The following is a 17,140-nucleotide window of genomic DNA, read 5'->3' as shown; positions in this document are numbered from 1 at the left end:
TTAATAACGGAAACGCAATTGTTACATGATATAACGGTAACAAACATCCGAATAAAAAATATTTCGTTCAAATATAAACTTCATGCATGAGGCTAATTTAATACGGCTCCCACCCATATACTCGTAATAAAAAAGGTAGATACCTACTACCTACATAAATGGTAAGTACCTGGGAGAATGCGTGAAACTTAAACTCTTACCGTGAGATTTATTTCACCTTCCTAAGAAGGTGAAATAATTTTTTTGAATTAATTTTTAATTTTCTAATTAAGTACGGTTTGGCTCAAGTCAACTCATTATTTTCACTATTATGAAATTTATGAAACTACTTTACCTTGACATATTTACGGATAAATAATACTTGTGCATACATTGAATAAATTGATATCTTGTAATACATTTGATTGTTTCGATACAATTATGAATTTTACAGAATTATTTTAGTGCACGCACGCGATGATGATGTTCTGATTCTGATGGACGCAGGGAGCCAGGGAGCGTAGAGTGCATCGTGCGCGCGCGCCGCTACGCGGGCGATCGATGCGGGGCGCGGGGCGCAGAGCGGGGGCGTGGCGGCGGAGGCGGCGCGCGCTCGCCATTGGTCTGCCGGCACCCACGCGCTCCGCCCCCTTGGCGCCGTCGCCCGCGAGACCCGCTCAGTGCCTCGCGTGCCGTCGCATGTTGCGCACGTATCGCGCGTTCTAATTCCGCATAACATTGCAGATGCGAGTTCGACACTGATAAAAAAAATGCCCGCTGAGGACGAACCCGGGGCGGCGATGGAGGGCCGCGAAACCGCCGATGGGTCTCCCCAGCAATTCTGCTTGAGATGGAACAATTACCAAAGCAACCTCGCCAACTGCTTCGACCAGCTTCTTCAGACGGAATCTTTCGTGGACGTCACCCTCGCCTGTGAAGGACAGAGCCTGAAAGCCCATAAGGTGGTCCTGTCAGCCTGCAGCCCGTATTTCCAGACGCTCTTCATGGACAATCCATGCAGGCACCCCATAATAATAATGCGCGACATAAAGTACTGCGATCTGAAGGCGGTCGTGGACTTCATGTACCGCGGAGAGATAAACGTGTCGCAAGATCAGATCACGGCGCTACTGAAGGTGGCGGAGATGCTGAAGATCAGGGGTCTGACGGACGTGAGCGGGGAGCACGCGGTGCTGCGGCCGGGCGGGCCGGAGAGGGCGCCGAAGAGGCCGGTAAGCCGCGAGGGGGAGTCCCCGGCGAAGGTCCGGCGCCGGTCGTTGGAGCGCAGCCCGGGCCCGAGCCCGCGCCGCTCGCCGAGCACGCCGGCTGAGCTGCTGGGCGAACACGCGGCGCACACGCCCGCGCCGCCGGCGCCGCTGCTGGCCGAGGACGTGGACATTCGGCCCGGCATCGCTGAGATGATCCGCGAGGAGGAACGGGTGAGTCAATCTTCTTTTTCTGCGCTGCCTCTCAATTGATCCTTACCGTTCATGCCCATTCTATGTCTACCTATATATATAGAAAATTTTGTTAATTCATAATATTTTGTACCTACGGAATAAGCCTCACCTTCAATAATTAGATATTACCTACCTATTTAGTTCAATATAAAAAGGAAAGAAATATGTATTTTCAGGTTCTACCTACTTATTTATGTTAGTCATGGTTGTGCTTCTTAGGAAAAATAGGTGGGCACTAAAATTACCTACCTACTATGTATTTACTTATCTAAAATGAAACTAAGTAACTGTATTTTCATAGTTCGGAACAAATAAATCCATAGAGCATACAAATAACATTATATTAATGCATAGATTGCAGATTGCCTAAAGATGAAAGTAGTTGAGGAGTCTATCCAAAAACAAAATCTGAATGAACGTATACGTAAGTATCTAGGTAGATAGATAATAGAAGGGTTTGTTCGGTGAGGTTGAGTAGGTACAAACAAATGTTGGGCAGCGGCGCGGGGCCCTCTCGCCCCTCGCCAGGTGCTTGCTAAATGCCACCAGGAATGCCTGTAAAAAGAGGTAAGTTGTAACGGATAAACTTAATTAGGGTTGAGTTAAACAGTTGCAACTAAGTAGCCACTGCGAGTCATTTGGATGAAACAATTTATGAACCATTCTACCTTTTAAGGCCACATGTGGGAATACAACATGTAATAGTTATTTAATATGTTAAAAAGCAACGTCTTTACATTTAGTTTAACATGAAACGAGACGTCGACGTCGACGCTATGTTTTTGTTTCATGGAGGGTTTCGCTGCGGGAGAGGAGGCTGGTGCGCTTCCCGCCGCTCAATGGATTATTATATTGTAGATAACTAAAAACATGCCAAATTGTCGGAGCATTGGTGATTCAACTTTGAGCTGAATTAGTCGCTACAGCCCGTCACAGACGTAGCTATAATATAAGTAGCTATACAGGGTGGAACATTTCTAGAGACTGAGCTGAAAGGATAGTGTTATCTAAGTAATCTACAATCGAGTTATTATAATCGTAAAGCTGGATTGAAAAGTAGACAAATATTGTTATTTCAGTGACAACCGTGACATTACAAAGTTATTTACATTTTAAATTGACACGAGTCATTAACTTGACTACATTCGATGCTCCGATCTACTTGCTAGGGTTGAAACATGCAGATTTTTGCACTAATGTTTAACAAACTGTATCTCAAAAAAGGTTAAGGGGCCCACTGATAACCAGTCCGCCGGACGATATCGGCCTGTCAGTTGTTCGTAACTGTCAAATTTTTGTTCTAACTGACAGGCCGATATCGTCCGGCGGACTGATAATCAGTGGGCCCCTTTAGGAATATTAACTCACGTTAATAAGTGAAAAATAAAGTACGTAGCCTAAACAATTCCCCATTTGCATAAGTCCTTCGTTCTGTTCCATGCCCTATAGGAAATGTTCACCTTATGCCTACGATAAGGTGAACATTTCCTATAGGGGAAAACTAATTTCATAGGATGTAATTGTATCTTATTATTATAATAAACCTGTTATTTTATTTACTTAAATATTGTCAAAATACATTTTCTTTAATGAAGGAAATTATCATTACTTCGCAGTCGTAAAACAAAAAAGTGCAAAATGTATAAAAAGGAAAATGCTCACTCGCACTGTGACTAATTGTGAAACGGATTTAACATTTTCAATATACCTAATAATATTAGAATTTCAAGTAGGTAAGTACGAAGGTAGTATCTAAGTTAAAGGAACAATTTATGATCGGGCCCTTTGGTTCTATTCCTATATTTTATTAGGTACTCTCTTTGCGTAGGCAAATGTAATGAAAATGATTTTGGTCATCCGAAAGTCGTATTTTCACTCACCACACCGTATCCGTAATTTATTTAATTTTTATAACGAATCATTGATCATGCAATTTCGTCTATTTAATCCCCGGAATTGAAATTATAAGAGCGTATAAGGCGCCTATTGTCGCTCTAATTATAATGTTTAACTAGGAACTTGAACTGAAATATGTGCCATCCAACTTCCAACCTTTGGCTGACAATGTAGGCGTTCGTAAGCGTTGAGCGATGATGATGATGATGAGCTGAACGTAATATAAATAGGTACACCTATTTAAATAAAGGGAAGTAACTGCTTTAATTATAGGTAGTTAGAGTTAAACCAAGAAAAGTGTGCAACGATTTTGATAGCATACGCAGTGCAAGTGTTATTTATACATCATAGAAGTTTGACGTTTAAAATAACACTTGCACTGCGTGTGCTATCAAAATCGTTGCAGACTCTTCTTGGTTTAACTCTAATAATATTTTATCTACACACATATCATAAACCTTCTATGATGCTTTCAAAATTCGCAAATAACGGCCAGCATTAAGATAAACTGTTCTGTTCGTCAAATTTCTTATCTGTAAAAATGTTATTATTGCGTAATAATGAGGGCTATCGTTTTTTTGCTCACCAGTTGGCGCCTCTGTTGATGGTGGTCCAAAAGACTAAAGAACAGCTGTCAGTCATTGAAGTGACAAGTGACATTTGACATTTCAAACTTTGCGAAGACCACCATCCACACTAGCGCCCCTAGCGGTGAATTCATACGCGTTAGCCCTCATTATATCGAAATCAATGTTGTAATTAGATTACATTCAAATTTACAACATCTCTGAGAAGAAAAGCAATTTGATTTGACCTCTATTCTAAATCAGTCGAGATGACGTTTTATTCGAAATAAAATGTCAATTGCATAAAATTACAAACCTCGCATTTTAGTTGGTATCGAACAAGGGCCTGACACTCTTTGACAAAGAAAGATATTAATTAGTCTTATTGCGATTACTATAAGAGGAAAGAGAAAATAGTGCAATGCTTTGTCCTTATCACCGACCGGGTGGCACCATAGGTAGAAGACGATAGCGAAATACCGAAATTTATAAGTGAAAGAGAAAAAATTCTATGCTGCCTAAATGTTATATGAATATTGTTTCTCTTACCCCCGGTCGCTCGGTCGCTCGGTCGCTCGGTGGTGCGTCTATACTATAACTATGTACTTGTATATACTATGTCTTTGGTATCGAACGATATGATATAATATGATGAATTAATATAAAACCGGCCAAGTGCGAATCGGACTCGCGCACCGAGGGTTCCGTACTTTTTAGTATTTGTTGTTATAGCGGCAACAGAAATACATCATCTGTGAAAATTTCAACTGTCTGTCGGTTCATGAGATACAGCCTGGTGACAGACAGACAGACGGACAGCGGAGTCTTAATAATAGGGTCCCGTTTTTACCCTTTGGGTACGGAACCCTAAAAACTACGGATGCGTGACATGCGTGAAAAAAGTTTTCATTTACCGCCAGTTGACGTACAATTTATCTTTTAATTATTTTGTAAGTATAAAATTGATTTGTTTTGTTGTTTTAAAACTAACTTAGCAGACCTTTCGTGCAAAGTGAGCGGTAAAGATATTTCGGAGAGTTCCGCCAGAGAGCAACGATGCCCCAATGCCGGCTGTAACATGCGGTTAGTGAATAGGTATATCATAGAGTTTATCATATGTGTGTAAATTTAATACTGTATGTAATAAAATAACTGTACATAATTAGGCATTAAAACACTCGTGTGGTTTTTTTATGAAACTCACTTCGTTCGTTTTTTAATGTCTCATTCATTGCGTAGCAGTCTCATAAACTAATATTTTGCCATCATAAAACTCGTTGCTGTCCTAGAGAGTGAGATATATATCGATTACAAAGTCACGTCAGAAAAGGAAGGAAATACCTATACCAAAATATATCGTAATACACCGAGCTAAAATATTTTTTTTAATACAGTTGCTCAAAAAGTGCTACTTTACGTAGCTACGTATGCCGTATGCGTTTAGCGCGCGGAAAGTTGGTTTTCGCGAACTAGTGCTTTTTACTTTTCCAAATTTTTTAAATTTATACTTCCAATTCACGACTACTTATTGATGAGTGTTAATATTAGTTTCCTTTAAACGTCGTAATCTTTTTACATAAAAACCTACTGTTTGTAAGAATTCGAAAAATATACATATTTCATATTTTATTACTTACCTCTTCATCATTATAACACGTTTATTTTTTAATATTGAATATTGAAAACCTGTTCTTAATAAGTCTGAATGGAACGGAATAGCTATAGAGGTAGGAATAGCTGCCGAAACGCCTGTCAAAGAAGAGGCGTTTTTTCTTACTGCAAGCATGTTTTAAGTTTTCAAACTTTTATTCCTTACTTATTGTTTTTATTATTTTTTCGCAACTGTATTAAAAAAATGTCGTTCGATACAAGTGCGTAAATGTCATTCTTCACTTGATGACATAATTCCCTCACTGGCATCGAAATGTACTATTATAGCAACGTATACGTAAGATGTCTTGCTATAAGATATATTAATACATATACCAAAATATATACTATAGCTGCGTATGTGGACTCTGTCAACTACTACGTAAAATATATCGAAGGATGCCTTGCTACCTAGGTAACATAATAATATTTTGGTATATTAATTGGAATTAAGTGGAACAGAACGAAGGACTTTTTTGCAAATGGGGAATTGTTTAGGCTACCATCTTTATTTTTCACTTATAATTCACGTTAATATTTCCAACGTTTTTGAGATAGGATGGATACTGCAGATCAAAGAGGAAACAACACTTTTCTGCCTCAGGATGGAAACGTTACGCTTTCAACCCGCTTCTAAGATAAACAATGACGAAGGTACGACAACTTTCACAATATGCCTAATCCGCAATACTATACAGCTGCAATGTTATCGTAGGTATTGCAATAATTTGAATGAAGACCGCATCAGTAGGCTAGATATATTGGCGAGTTAATGATTGGCAGAATGTACAAAATTGTTTTAATGTTATTACCAAATTTAATCAAAGCCTAATTGCAATGTCTATGCCAAATGCGTAATGAATGTAATGATATAAATGTTTATTGACTGATTGAGTTGAGTGTGTAGTGATTTAGATAACTACTTCCAGGGATAATAAGGGATTTGTACATTGTAAAGTTAATGTCAAGTAGATAGGTTTAACTGAACAAACGTAATATCGCTAATCCGGCACTAATGCTGACACAAGAGAGCCGGATTCCTGGAAGTTAGAACAAATCTGCATTATTTTACGTCGTAGAAATACACTACACTTAATACATTCATAAAATCGGCTGTTTTCTGGATTTCTTATGCATATTTAATGTATTTTTGCCTTATTAGTACCCCCTATTCTGTTAATAAATGCCTATTTTATTAGATCTAGACAGGTAGAATAACTAAGTTCAAGTGACAAAGATTACATATTTTTTAAAGTCTCGCACTAATTATGTTTATAGTAATATGTCTTTTGTTCGCTTAGTTCTTTAAGCGTTATCGAGATCCTCCTGACTCCTGTACACTGCACGGATGCAACCAGCCCTTAGTGTCAGATGTAGTACTACTGTGGAATGCTCGGCGCAAAGGGTTTGCGCCATCTCCTCCCCCGCGCGGTCACGCGCTCGTAAAAGTTTTCCCCCGTCCGCCCCCTACGCAAAACTTTCTGCTCCGTATCGCATTACGTAATTAAATTTATTTTAGACTTTACTTTACGGATAATGTGAAAGTTTATTTCGGATAATCTTGCTTTGCCTTGTGCTTCGACACATAGGATGTCAATGAAACTCTTCTAAGGTACGAATCCATACTTATAATATTATAAATGCGAAAGTGGCTGTCTATGTATCTGTGTGTTACCTCTTCACGCTTAAACCGCTGAACCGATTTAGTTAAAATACTTTTAACATTATAAAGAGGATATTCACAGGAATAATCCATTCAGTCATTTTAAATTTAGAGCAGTTCAAAGTCAACTGTGGATTGTGAATTTTTTTAACGTTTTCTATAAATTTGTTGGACCAAGTAGTGAAAATGTTACAGTATGTAATATATTTGTGATCTACTCACAAAGCCCTTTCATTTAGTACCCCACATGGTATGTTTAAAAGAAAAAAGTAAAAAACTTTGTACTGCCGACTTTATGACTAGTATTATAGTACTATTCACAGCAACTACCCCCACCACTTTCGCGCTTGTCATCTCATATATTTGTATTCAAGACATCATACTGAATGTACTGATACCAAATATACGAGTACCCATTTCCGAGACGACATGAGCGAAAATTAACCTAAAGCCTGTTCGGCCACTCTACTATTTATACTCGTAATTCCAATTTTCCAAAACTTCCAAAACTAATGTAAAAAAAATGTTTGGTGTATTCCTTTTGGTTCCCGCCTTATGAAATCGAGTAAAGACAATTCAACAAAAGAAATCAAGAATAATATCTTTTAACAATTTACTTACCTACATCATTTTTGATAAAAAATATTCAATGAGGGATTATTAAAATTAGAACAATTACGAATTTTTCCAAACGGGGAAATAAAGACGCTATTTTTCCATTTTGTTTCCATCCAGTTGTTCGTGCTGGGACGGGGACGCAGAGGAATACACCACTTTTCTGCACTAGAGCAGAAACGTATCACTTCCTGCGCACTTTTTACCCACTTTCAGAGCACGCGATATGAAACATTAATAACTTCAACACCTTTAGTACCTACTACATTCTGGAGTAACAAATAGGGTACTTTGATGTCTATCAATTTAGGCATAATAAAAAAAGAATGAACTATAGTTTGTCAAAGGACTGTCTCATTTTACACATAGATAGAAATAATCATACTATCTTTGTCTTACACTAGTACTAGCACCCAAAAGAAAAGGATAAGTATAGTTTTTTTTGTTCATATTTACTGACAATTTGGTTTGACCAACTATACCTTCAAAGTAGAAACAGTGAATAAGTTCCAAAAGGTCTATTGATAACCTTATTTTAAATGACAACTACGTGTATGGACGTAAAGCAACTGTTGAACGTAAACGTAGGGGTAACTTGCTTTACTTCAGTATTGTTTAGTTTTCTATAAATATGATCTATGTACAAGTAGTCAAGTAAGTACATAGTGTTAAATCTTTCCTTTTTGTTAGTATTCTATTAGTGCTCAGTACAAACATTGGTATAAAAATGTATAATCACTTTTAAGCGAGCTTTGCGAAAACTTACCTACCTACTTATAATAAGATTTAAGTTTAATAAGTTTGATGATGGTTTACAATACGTACCTTATTTAAGTAGTTAGGATTGTAGTGTATGGACTGTATGGAGTGCTAAGCTTACTTATTTTTATTTCTTTATGGTTAGATTAACTGCAACAAATGGGGTATAATCGTCATATAAAATTCTTTGTTTTCTACGCCGCTGACTGTGTGTAATATGTCGGCGGCCGATTGTAAAATCAGGCAAATCGTAATTTTCCTGTGTAATGTTTCGACAGTAGTCACATTAAACCAATAGATAGATAGGATAGGTTCGTTAGGGTGCTTTAGATGCCCGAAGGGTAAACTGTCTAGAAATAGTCGTCGACTCAGGAAACTAGACGAAGATTTTCACGTTTCACGATATGTCTAGAAATTTCACGATCTGTCTGGTTTTACGATCGGCCGCCGACATATAAATTTATACATCGATACACTGGAGACCGTGACCACACAACTGTTAGGTTTAGGTTTAGAGATTCTTTATTACTCATAAAAACTATACAATTCACTAAAAAGGAGCTTAAATATTTTATTTTCTTAAATTTTACATAAATAGCATGATCGCTAGAGGTTTATATTACATTGTTATGTAGGTATGTGTATTTTTAATTTGACTTTAAATGCGCTAAGAGACTCACAATCTTTCACACTGTTTGTGTTTTTAATAGTGCAATGGCAGATGTTACTATTACCAATTACCCGAGTCAAAGATTATTTATACGTATCTATTATAGTCCACTAATCTTCTGTCATCCTTGAGCATTGACGTATTTGTAATGCTCAATAAAATTAATAGAATACTTACATCAACTATGTAAGTACCTTACCGCTGCACTCCAATACGCCATGTACGACACCATTTTATTTTCAACAATTCATATCTCCATAACCCATAACTTTATCGTACGGTTTAGTTAAGACAAACAAATTCATTATTAAGTATTGCGTAAATAGCCCAAATAATACGAGGTTTAACTAAGCAAATGCTGGCGAGTGCGTTTACTTTGCTACTGTGCTGTTTACAAAGTTAAATCTCCGGGATTACGAGAGCTTTCATTTAAAATATAACTTGGTAGAAACACTAGCTATTGTTAACAGAGTGTTGTATAATTTTGTGTTTTGAGACCAAAACTAGGTCTTTCTGTTAACAAAAGGATATTGTTTCAGTACAATTACCGACGAAATCAACATAGATAAGTGAATGTTTGCATTATACACGTACTACATACACGTTTGTATAAGGTAAATTGTAATAGGCAGTTTAAAAGTTTTACGAGTGAACGCCTAGTCAACTTTTTGTACTAGGTATTTGTTCAGCACAATGTACACTTACAATTTCACCGCCAAAAAGAAATAAGTACCTCATAAGTAAATAAATAAATAAATATCAATTAATGATGATGCTCTCCTGACCGATTTTGGCCACAGCGACTGTGTGCTCTGGAGTAGGCAATTTCTAATTCGCGTTATTAGCGTTGTTATCAATTAATACTACATCTACAAAGTAATTATATTATTATGTATTAATGTATGTCTTTCCCATTACGGAACAATGGTGTTATGGACAATTGGGAGGCGTGCGCGGAGCCGAAGCCAACTCGTAGAGTCCTTTTTGACACTAATGAAATGTAAGGGGTACACCGAGCAGATGCTGTCCTTGTCCGTGTCATGGATGGGACGCACGCAGAGACAGCACTCGTCAGGATGTAAGGTCTATTGAGAGTTGATGGAATCTAAAATTAACTAGGCTATTTGGTGTAAGCGATGGACTAAATACTGGTTTATTTATGGGATATAAAACCGGACGCCTGCCTATTAAAATGATATACAATTTTATTCCGGCACGGTTACTCGCCCCCACAAGATGGGCCCCCATAAAAAGCGACATCTAGGATGGCTCATGGGCAACACCGGTGTGTTACTTATGTTTCCACATGTACCCTCGGGAACGCAGCTCTCGCGACTCCGCTCTGGAGGGCCGGCCAAGGCAATCCTGGCAGTCTAGGATAAGTTGCGTTCTCGCGTGCCACTCCATACATCTAGCGCGACTTCAAGTATGGACTCGCGCGCGAGAACGCAACTTATGCTAGACCGCCAGAGGTAGAGAATCCTGTCCCAGCTAACCACCTTCGTGTGACAGAACTACCCAGGAGCACTCGGGTACGTGGGGTCGCTATTCCCCAACAGCTCGGCACAAGCTGCCCTGCGTTATTATTATTTATTATTAAGAAATAAAGATTAATGTTTACATACATAAATGTCGTTTAATGCTTTTGCTGTCGACTCCGTAGCAAGCATGGTAGACACTATACGGACCGTCTTTTGCACATATCCTTATTTTTATTTAGTCACAGCCACAGTTTTCTTTAGCTCTCTATGTTTAAACACGATATGATGCTGTGCATCATGTACATGCTGATGAGAAACTTATTACCAGCTATTGGGACCCGTCCCCCACTTCGCCCGTTTTATATTATTATTAAAATTATACCTACTTACTGATTCAAAATCGTAAATTTTGAATTAGTTGAATTACTAACCACCGGCGACGATGATTTATGGTAGAATCATTATTTAGGTAATGTAATATGTAGTCAAGGCGAAGTTATGTAGGTACTTAGGCGAATTTAGGGTACGTGGTTTTGCCAACGTTTACCTATTTTGGTTAGATATTATGGTTTGGTTAGATCATAAGTCTTCTAAATTATACTGGCAACTAGCAAGATGTAGTTTCTTAAAACATAAAAATGTTATACGGGACAAACCCTGGACTGGACAAAAGATATGCTTAAATGCATGTTTGAGGGTAAGGACGATATTATAGATATATTCAAAAATATATAGAAAACATCTATAACAAAGTAATCCGAGCTCATCCCACAAAGAAGTCCCTTCCCAGAGGTAGAACGTCTATTACGGGCTTATCTAAGTGTTGTGTGTGGACTAGGTTAACTGAAAAAAATAAACCTTTAGATACCTATTACCTGATCGGTTTTTTTCATTTAACTATTAAGTATAAGAGTGAAATTTTACCACGAACTTAATGTAAATATCAATTCATATAAAAAAATAGCAACCCACGCTACCAAACCAACTTTTATATAACATAATTAGATAAATCATAAATCAAGTTGACTTAAGTAAAAGAGTGGGTTGAAAATGCGTGATGCTTTCTTACGTTCGCGTTCCAATATGCTAGGTGTGAGGTATTGATTATGATTTATTATTACCTATTAGTTTTAGGTATATAACGTTTTCCTTTATAATAAAACAAAATAATGAAATTTAAGTAAGTAGATACCTAGACAATAATTATTAGCAACCTTTATTAGAAAAGCATTATGATTGGATTTTGTCTCATATATAAATAAGTCTAATAATATGTTTCGTAATTCGGAGACAGAGAGTCACAAGCTTACGTCATCACTGTATATTATGTTGCTGGTGGTCAGATTCCCCGACCCCCTAGATTTTTTATTCTGTGATCCCGAGTGTGCCATACAACGTAGCTACCTAATACTACGAGTATTTAGTTCAGGATCCGACGCACATCTGATAGGGCACAAGTTTAAAAATATTTTTAGGTATATTTAATAATATAATTGAACGATTTGAGTTATGTAGGAAATAAAAAAGAAATATATAATAAAAACCCGGTGAAGTGTGAGCCGGATTCGCGCCCCAAGAGTTCCATATGTCACACGATATTTGCAAAGTAGACATTATTAATTTAACCGTGGTGGTGCCATGATTAGAATTCATCTATTTACACGCCCGTCTTTAGGTTACAGATTTACATATCTTAATCGGTCCAGTAGTTTCGGGCAAATTGGCTATGACTGTCATGTCTCTCTCTCCGTCCCTCTGGAACAGACGAGTGATCTTAAAGGGTTCCGTTTCTTCCTTTTGAGGTACGTAACCCTAAAATTATAAACCTAATATGAAACTGTAGAAAACGTGTATTGTGTTATGTTGAATTCGAATATAACATTACCGGGCGTTTCTATTAGGGGCAACATGGACCATCTTCCTTTTGAGGTACGCAACCCTCAAATTATAAACCTAATATGAAACTGTAGAAAACGTGTATTGTGTTATGTTGAATTCGAATATAACATTAACGGGCGTTTCTGTTAGGGGCAACATGGACCATCTTCCTTTTGAGGTACGCAACCCACAAATTATAAACCTAATATGAAACTGTAGAAAACGTGTATTGTGTTATGTTGAATTCGAATATAACATTACCGGGCGTTTCTATTAGGGGCAACAGGGACCATCTTCCTTTTGAGGTACGCAACTCTCAAATTATAAACCTAATATGAAACTGTAGAAAACGTGTATTGTGTTATGTTGAATTCGAATATAACATTACCGGCCGTTTCTGTTATGGGCAACATGGACCATCTTCCTTTTGAGGTACGCAACCCTCAAATTATAAACCTAATATGAAACTGTGGAAAACGTGTATTGTGTTATGTTGAATTCGAATATAACATTACCGGGCGTTTCTGTTAGGGGCAACATGGACCATCTTCCTTTTGAGGTACGCAACCCTCAAATTATAAACCTAATATGAAACTGTGGAAAACGTGTATTGTGTTATGTTTAATTCGAAGAATACATTACCGGGCGTCTCTGTTGGGGCCAACAAGGACCAGGGGGCCAATTTTTGAATTTCGAGCGCTCGATTTCGTCACTCGAAAATTCGTGGAAAACGGCGAAATGCTATTGTTGAAATACAAGCGATAGAAATTGGGAATGAAGTGGTATTGACCACACATTTTCAATTTTATTAGATAAATTTAAATGCCTAGTAGTGGAAATAGTATTGAACGAAATACACGAAGTCGAGCCCCCAGGTATAATACATTTTTATTTTTTTAAATATCGGTTGATGCTCGTTTGAAAATGTCATTTATTTTGGAAATGCCTTCGCACTCAGCGGCATTCGTACTTTAAATATATGAAAGGTGCACGCAGCGCATCTCGATCGCACCAATATGTAATTAATGATTTCAAAACGAGAAAACCATTCAATCAGTTTCTTTGCAATAGAACACATTTCAGTAAATGCAGTAAGAAGCAACACTATAAACTAATTTACTTATCATAATTCGAATCGGTGTCCAGTACCTAGTGACACCCCTTTATAGAAAATGCCAATCACAACATAAGTAACCTATGGAAAAGATGATGTGGTTTTTCGCCGCATCTGTCATCCCCATACATTTTGGCTTTCCGATTGGCGTTTGTCGTAAATGCCTGTCATCTTGGCTACGACACGGTCATCATCTAAAAAAACCTAATAAATGATTGATTAACTTTTATTACCTACGTTAATATTTTTAGGGAAATGGTCCTAATCGAAAACGTGTAATACAGTACCGGCCAATAATATATGACCTTTGAGTGTTTTTGTATGAGCTTGTATAGAGTAAATAATATAGGTTATTTTGAAGATTGCATATTTTACTAGTCATTGTATACAAATTTATGATGAATATTACAATAGGATACTCAGCATAATAATATTACTAAAAACCTCTAGTAAAAAATGAAGTAAACAATACGTTAAAAAAATAAAACTATGAAAAACCATTACATGAGACCAATTTTTCTCATCGCCCGTACAAAGGAATACTACTAGACTACCTAAAGCAGTGAGGTGGAAGTCACTCACAAATATATAAAAAAAACTTATACCGTAAAAACATGGAGGTGATATATTATTGGCCGGTTCTGTATGTCCAACTTAAACTATCGTGAGACATATTTCAAAATATTCCCAAAGAATCCGAAACATGTCGCCAAAAGCGACTAAAAATAATAGTGAGTGAATATTTTGATACTGTATGTATAACGTTAACCTTTAACCCAATCTGCCTTTATCTTTATTTCAGGAGTCAGCTATGCAGTTTATTTATTTTTTTAAGCATCACCAACGGATAGTCTAGACAATTAGGTACACAAGACTGTAAGAAAATACAATGGACAGGTTCTTAGCCACTTATAGGTGACCACAGCTCACTAAATATGTGGCTTTCTATTAGAGCAGGGTCCTTAAGCACATGATGCATAAGGACCCTTTAGGCATGGAAGGCCACAAATGTGTACATACATCAAAGAATATATACATCTATCGAGGTTCTACTGTATAACACGTACTACCTATTTACTTACTGAAAATAATATTAGCTACTTATGAAGAAGGTGCAGCGTCACAGATATTTAATTATTTCTTTCTCATCATCATAATGTTGATTAGTTTCTTTTCAAAACACATCTAGTAGGTAAATATGCATTTATGACACAATTTCATGTGTAAGTCGTGCGATATTAACTGTTCAAATATAGGTACACGTGCCGTACGTATTTCAATTAACGTGCGTAATTAAAAAAGTACATGGAAAAAAATATGTATTAGCCTCGAGATTAATTTATGCCGAACGATAAGACTATTTATTGTAGTGGCTGTTCGATTAATTCTGTTAAGTTAATATGGGCGAAGGAGTCGTGATAAGCGCGTGTTTTTATTGCGTTATTTGGTGCGGCTTAACTAGCAGCACAGCTAACATTCAAAATAATATTATTACATTGCTTCAATGAAATTTTACTAGTGCGTTATTAACTTGCTAGGTGGGTACCAGCTAGATGTTATAGTTGCAATTTGCATATATTACCAAAATAAATAATTACTGGGCCACCAAACGAACGAAATACAGGGGAAATAATTCGTGTATAAACAAATTTTGGCATAGCTGTAGGGAATGGTGCATTAAACAAGATACTTAAATATATAAGTTATAAATATAAGTGGGAAAGTTACTTCTAATTTGTTCCGTCGTTTAGTTTTTCATAAATACCTCGTAAACGGTAGCCCACAGCAAAAAAATATTTGTTTAGTACGTAAATACGAGTTATTTACGAAAAACAAAAAAATAATAATTAAAAATACCTAAGTAAAGTCAAGAGTTTCTAAATAAACTCGTTTAAGAGGTGTTTTTCCTTGTTTTCTTTTAGCACTCAGTTTATAGCTGTGTCCCATCGGTCGAAAGTGCTTTTTCTTCATTCGGGTTCTAACCAACTGATAAACAATAAAATAGTATAGACAGAGAACGAGGAGGCTCTCTTAAGTCGGTTAAAATGTAGCTCATGTCATGTCACTCGGGCTATCCACTTCATCGAAAATGGCTAAGTAAATCCTTCACAAATAAAATTCAAAACAACCATAACATTTAGTTTAGATTCTATTCTCCGTTGCTGCATATACAGTGTTGCTGAAGTGAAGATTTTAAGGGAATGTCTCTAGGAACATGCTTACGAGTACCATCAGGTTACGTGAACCACTATGACTATTGAATATTGAAATGGTCGTTGTTCTTAAAGTGAAAACTAAACGCATATACCACAATAAACCATTGGGTCTTTCTATAATTGTTTCCCTACTTCATACGATATAAAATTCTTTGAACCAGGTCTGTGTAAATAAGTACCTACTAAACAAACCTATGCCCTAATTACTACTTAATCAAGTGCTGGCAAAGATTTAAAATAAAATACTGGACGTTGGTGAAACAATCGTTGTTCATTGGTCGTAAAGATAACGATAATTATGTTTGTTATGGCATGATTCACTGGCGGTCGATTTCGCTTTATTCTCGCGGTTATTTCGTGAATAAGTCTCTATGACCCAACCTATTAATGGCGGTGACGGAATCCTTCAAGTTCTTTGTTCCTATAACTTATCACGCCGTAATTCAATTAGAAGACTCTTTGTAATATTTACATACGTTAATCGTTGTAAATCTTAATAATTAGTAGGTGCTTAGTGGATTTTATCACCTTATTATATGAAATATTTGTAAACATTTATTGAAATTAACGTTTATCGCAGCAAATAAATATATGGCATATAGTTAAGCGGCTCTCGATAGGTATTATTGTCACGTCACGGGTATACTTTTAAAGGATTTTGATGGAATTATGTAAATATACCTATGAAGAATGTAACCTATGTTATGTCAAACCGTAGAGTAATATCCTTACTACTTAAGTTATTTTGAAGTTTTTTGGAGGATGAAGCCCAGTCCAACGTCACAGAATTAGTAATAGTATTAACATACAGAACGGCCACGCACCGCCCCGCCCCGACTCGAATTACCACCCCCCGCGGCAGCAGATTGACGGCCGTTTGGCGGCCGCTCAGTACTATTTTTAAGCAACTTACACTATGACGCATGACGCGTGTACAGACGTGCTGTTCACACATAGAAACGCAAGTGATTTTTTGATGTATAGCGTGTCCGCCCTGTGCCAGCGTGCCTGGAACTTGGACGAGCTAAACAGGTCTACCGTTTAACTGAGGCGGTCGGTAATAAGTTATTATGGCCAGCTAGCCAGCTACAAACTGGTTGAACGCATGGCTACATAAGCTTATTATTTGTATTATGTTAAGTAAGTAAAGATATATGTGTGTAATTTAGTGCCAAAGATCGGTTACCTTCGAC

At 37.1% G+C, this 17,140-nt stretch overlaps 1 protein-coding gene across 2 annotated transcripts in view; it reads left to right on the top strand.

The window, feature by feature from the left end:
* Window positions 1-548: 548 nt before the first annotated feature.
* Window positions 549-17,140, top strand: part of LOC134754286 (protein bric-a-brac 1-like) — a 308,866-nt gene continuing 292,274 nt past the window's right edge. Inside the window, exon 1 of one of the 2 annotated variants that reach the window (XM_063690513.1) lies at window positions 549-1,418. In XM_063690513.1, the coding sequence (XP_063546583.1) occupies window positions 750-1,418 (669 nt within the window). In that variant the 5' untranslated portion in view covers window positions 549-749. The remainder of the gene's footprint in view (window positions 1,419-17,140) is intronic. The other variant, XM_063690512.1, reaches the window with a different exon arrangement.

This window comes from Cydia strobilella, chromosome Z (assembly GCF_947568885.1).
Source record: "Cydia strobilella chromosome Z, ilCydStro3.1, whole genome shotgun sequence".
Lineage (NCBI taxonomy): Eukaryota > Metazoa > Arthropoda > Insecta > Lepidoptera > Tortricidae > Cydia > Cydia strobilella.
Note: the sequence above shows the minus strand (reverse complement) of the source record. Positions and strands in the feature narration are given on the sequence as shown.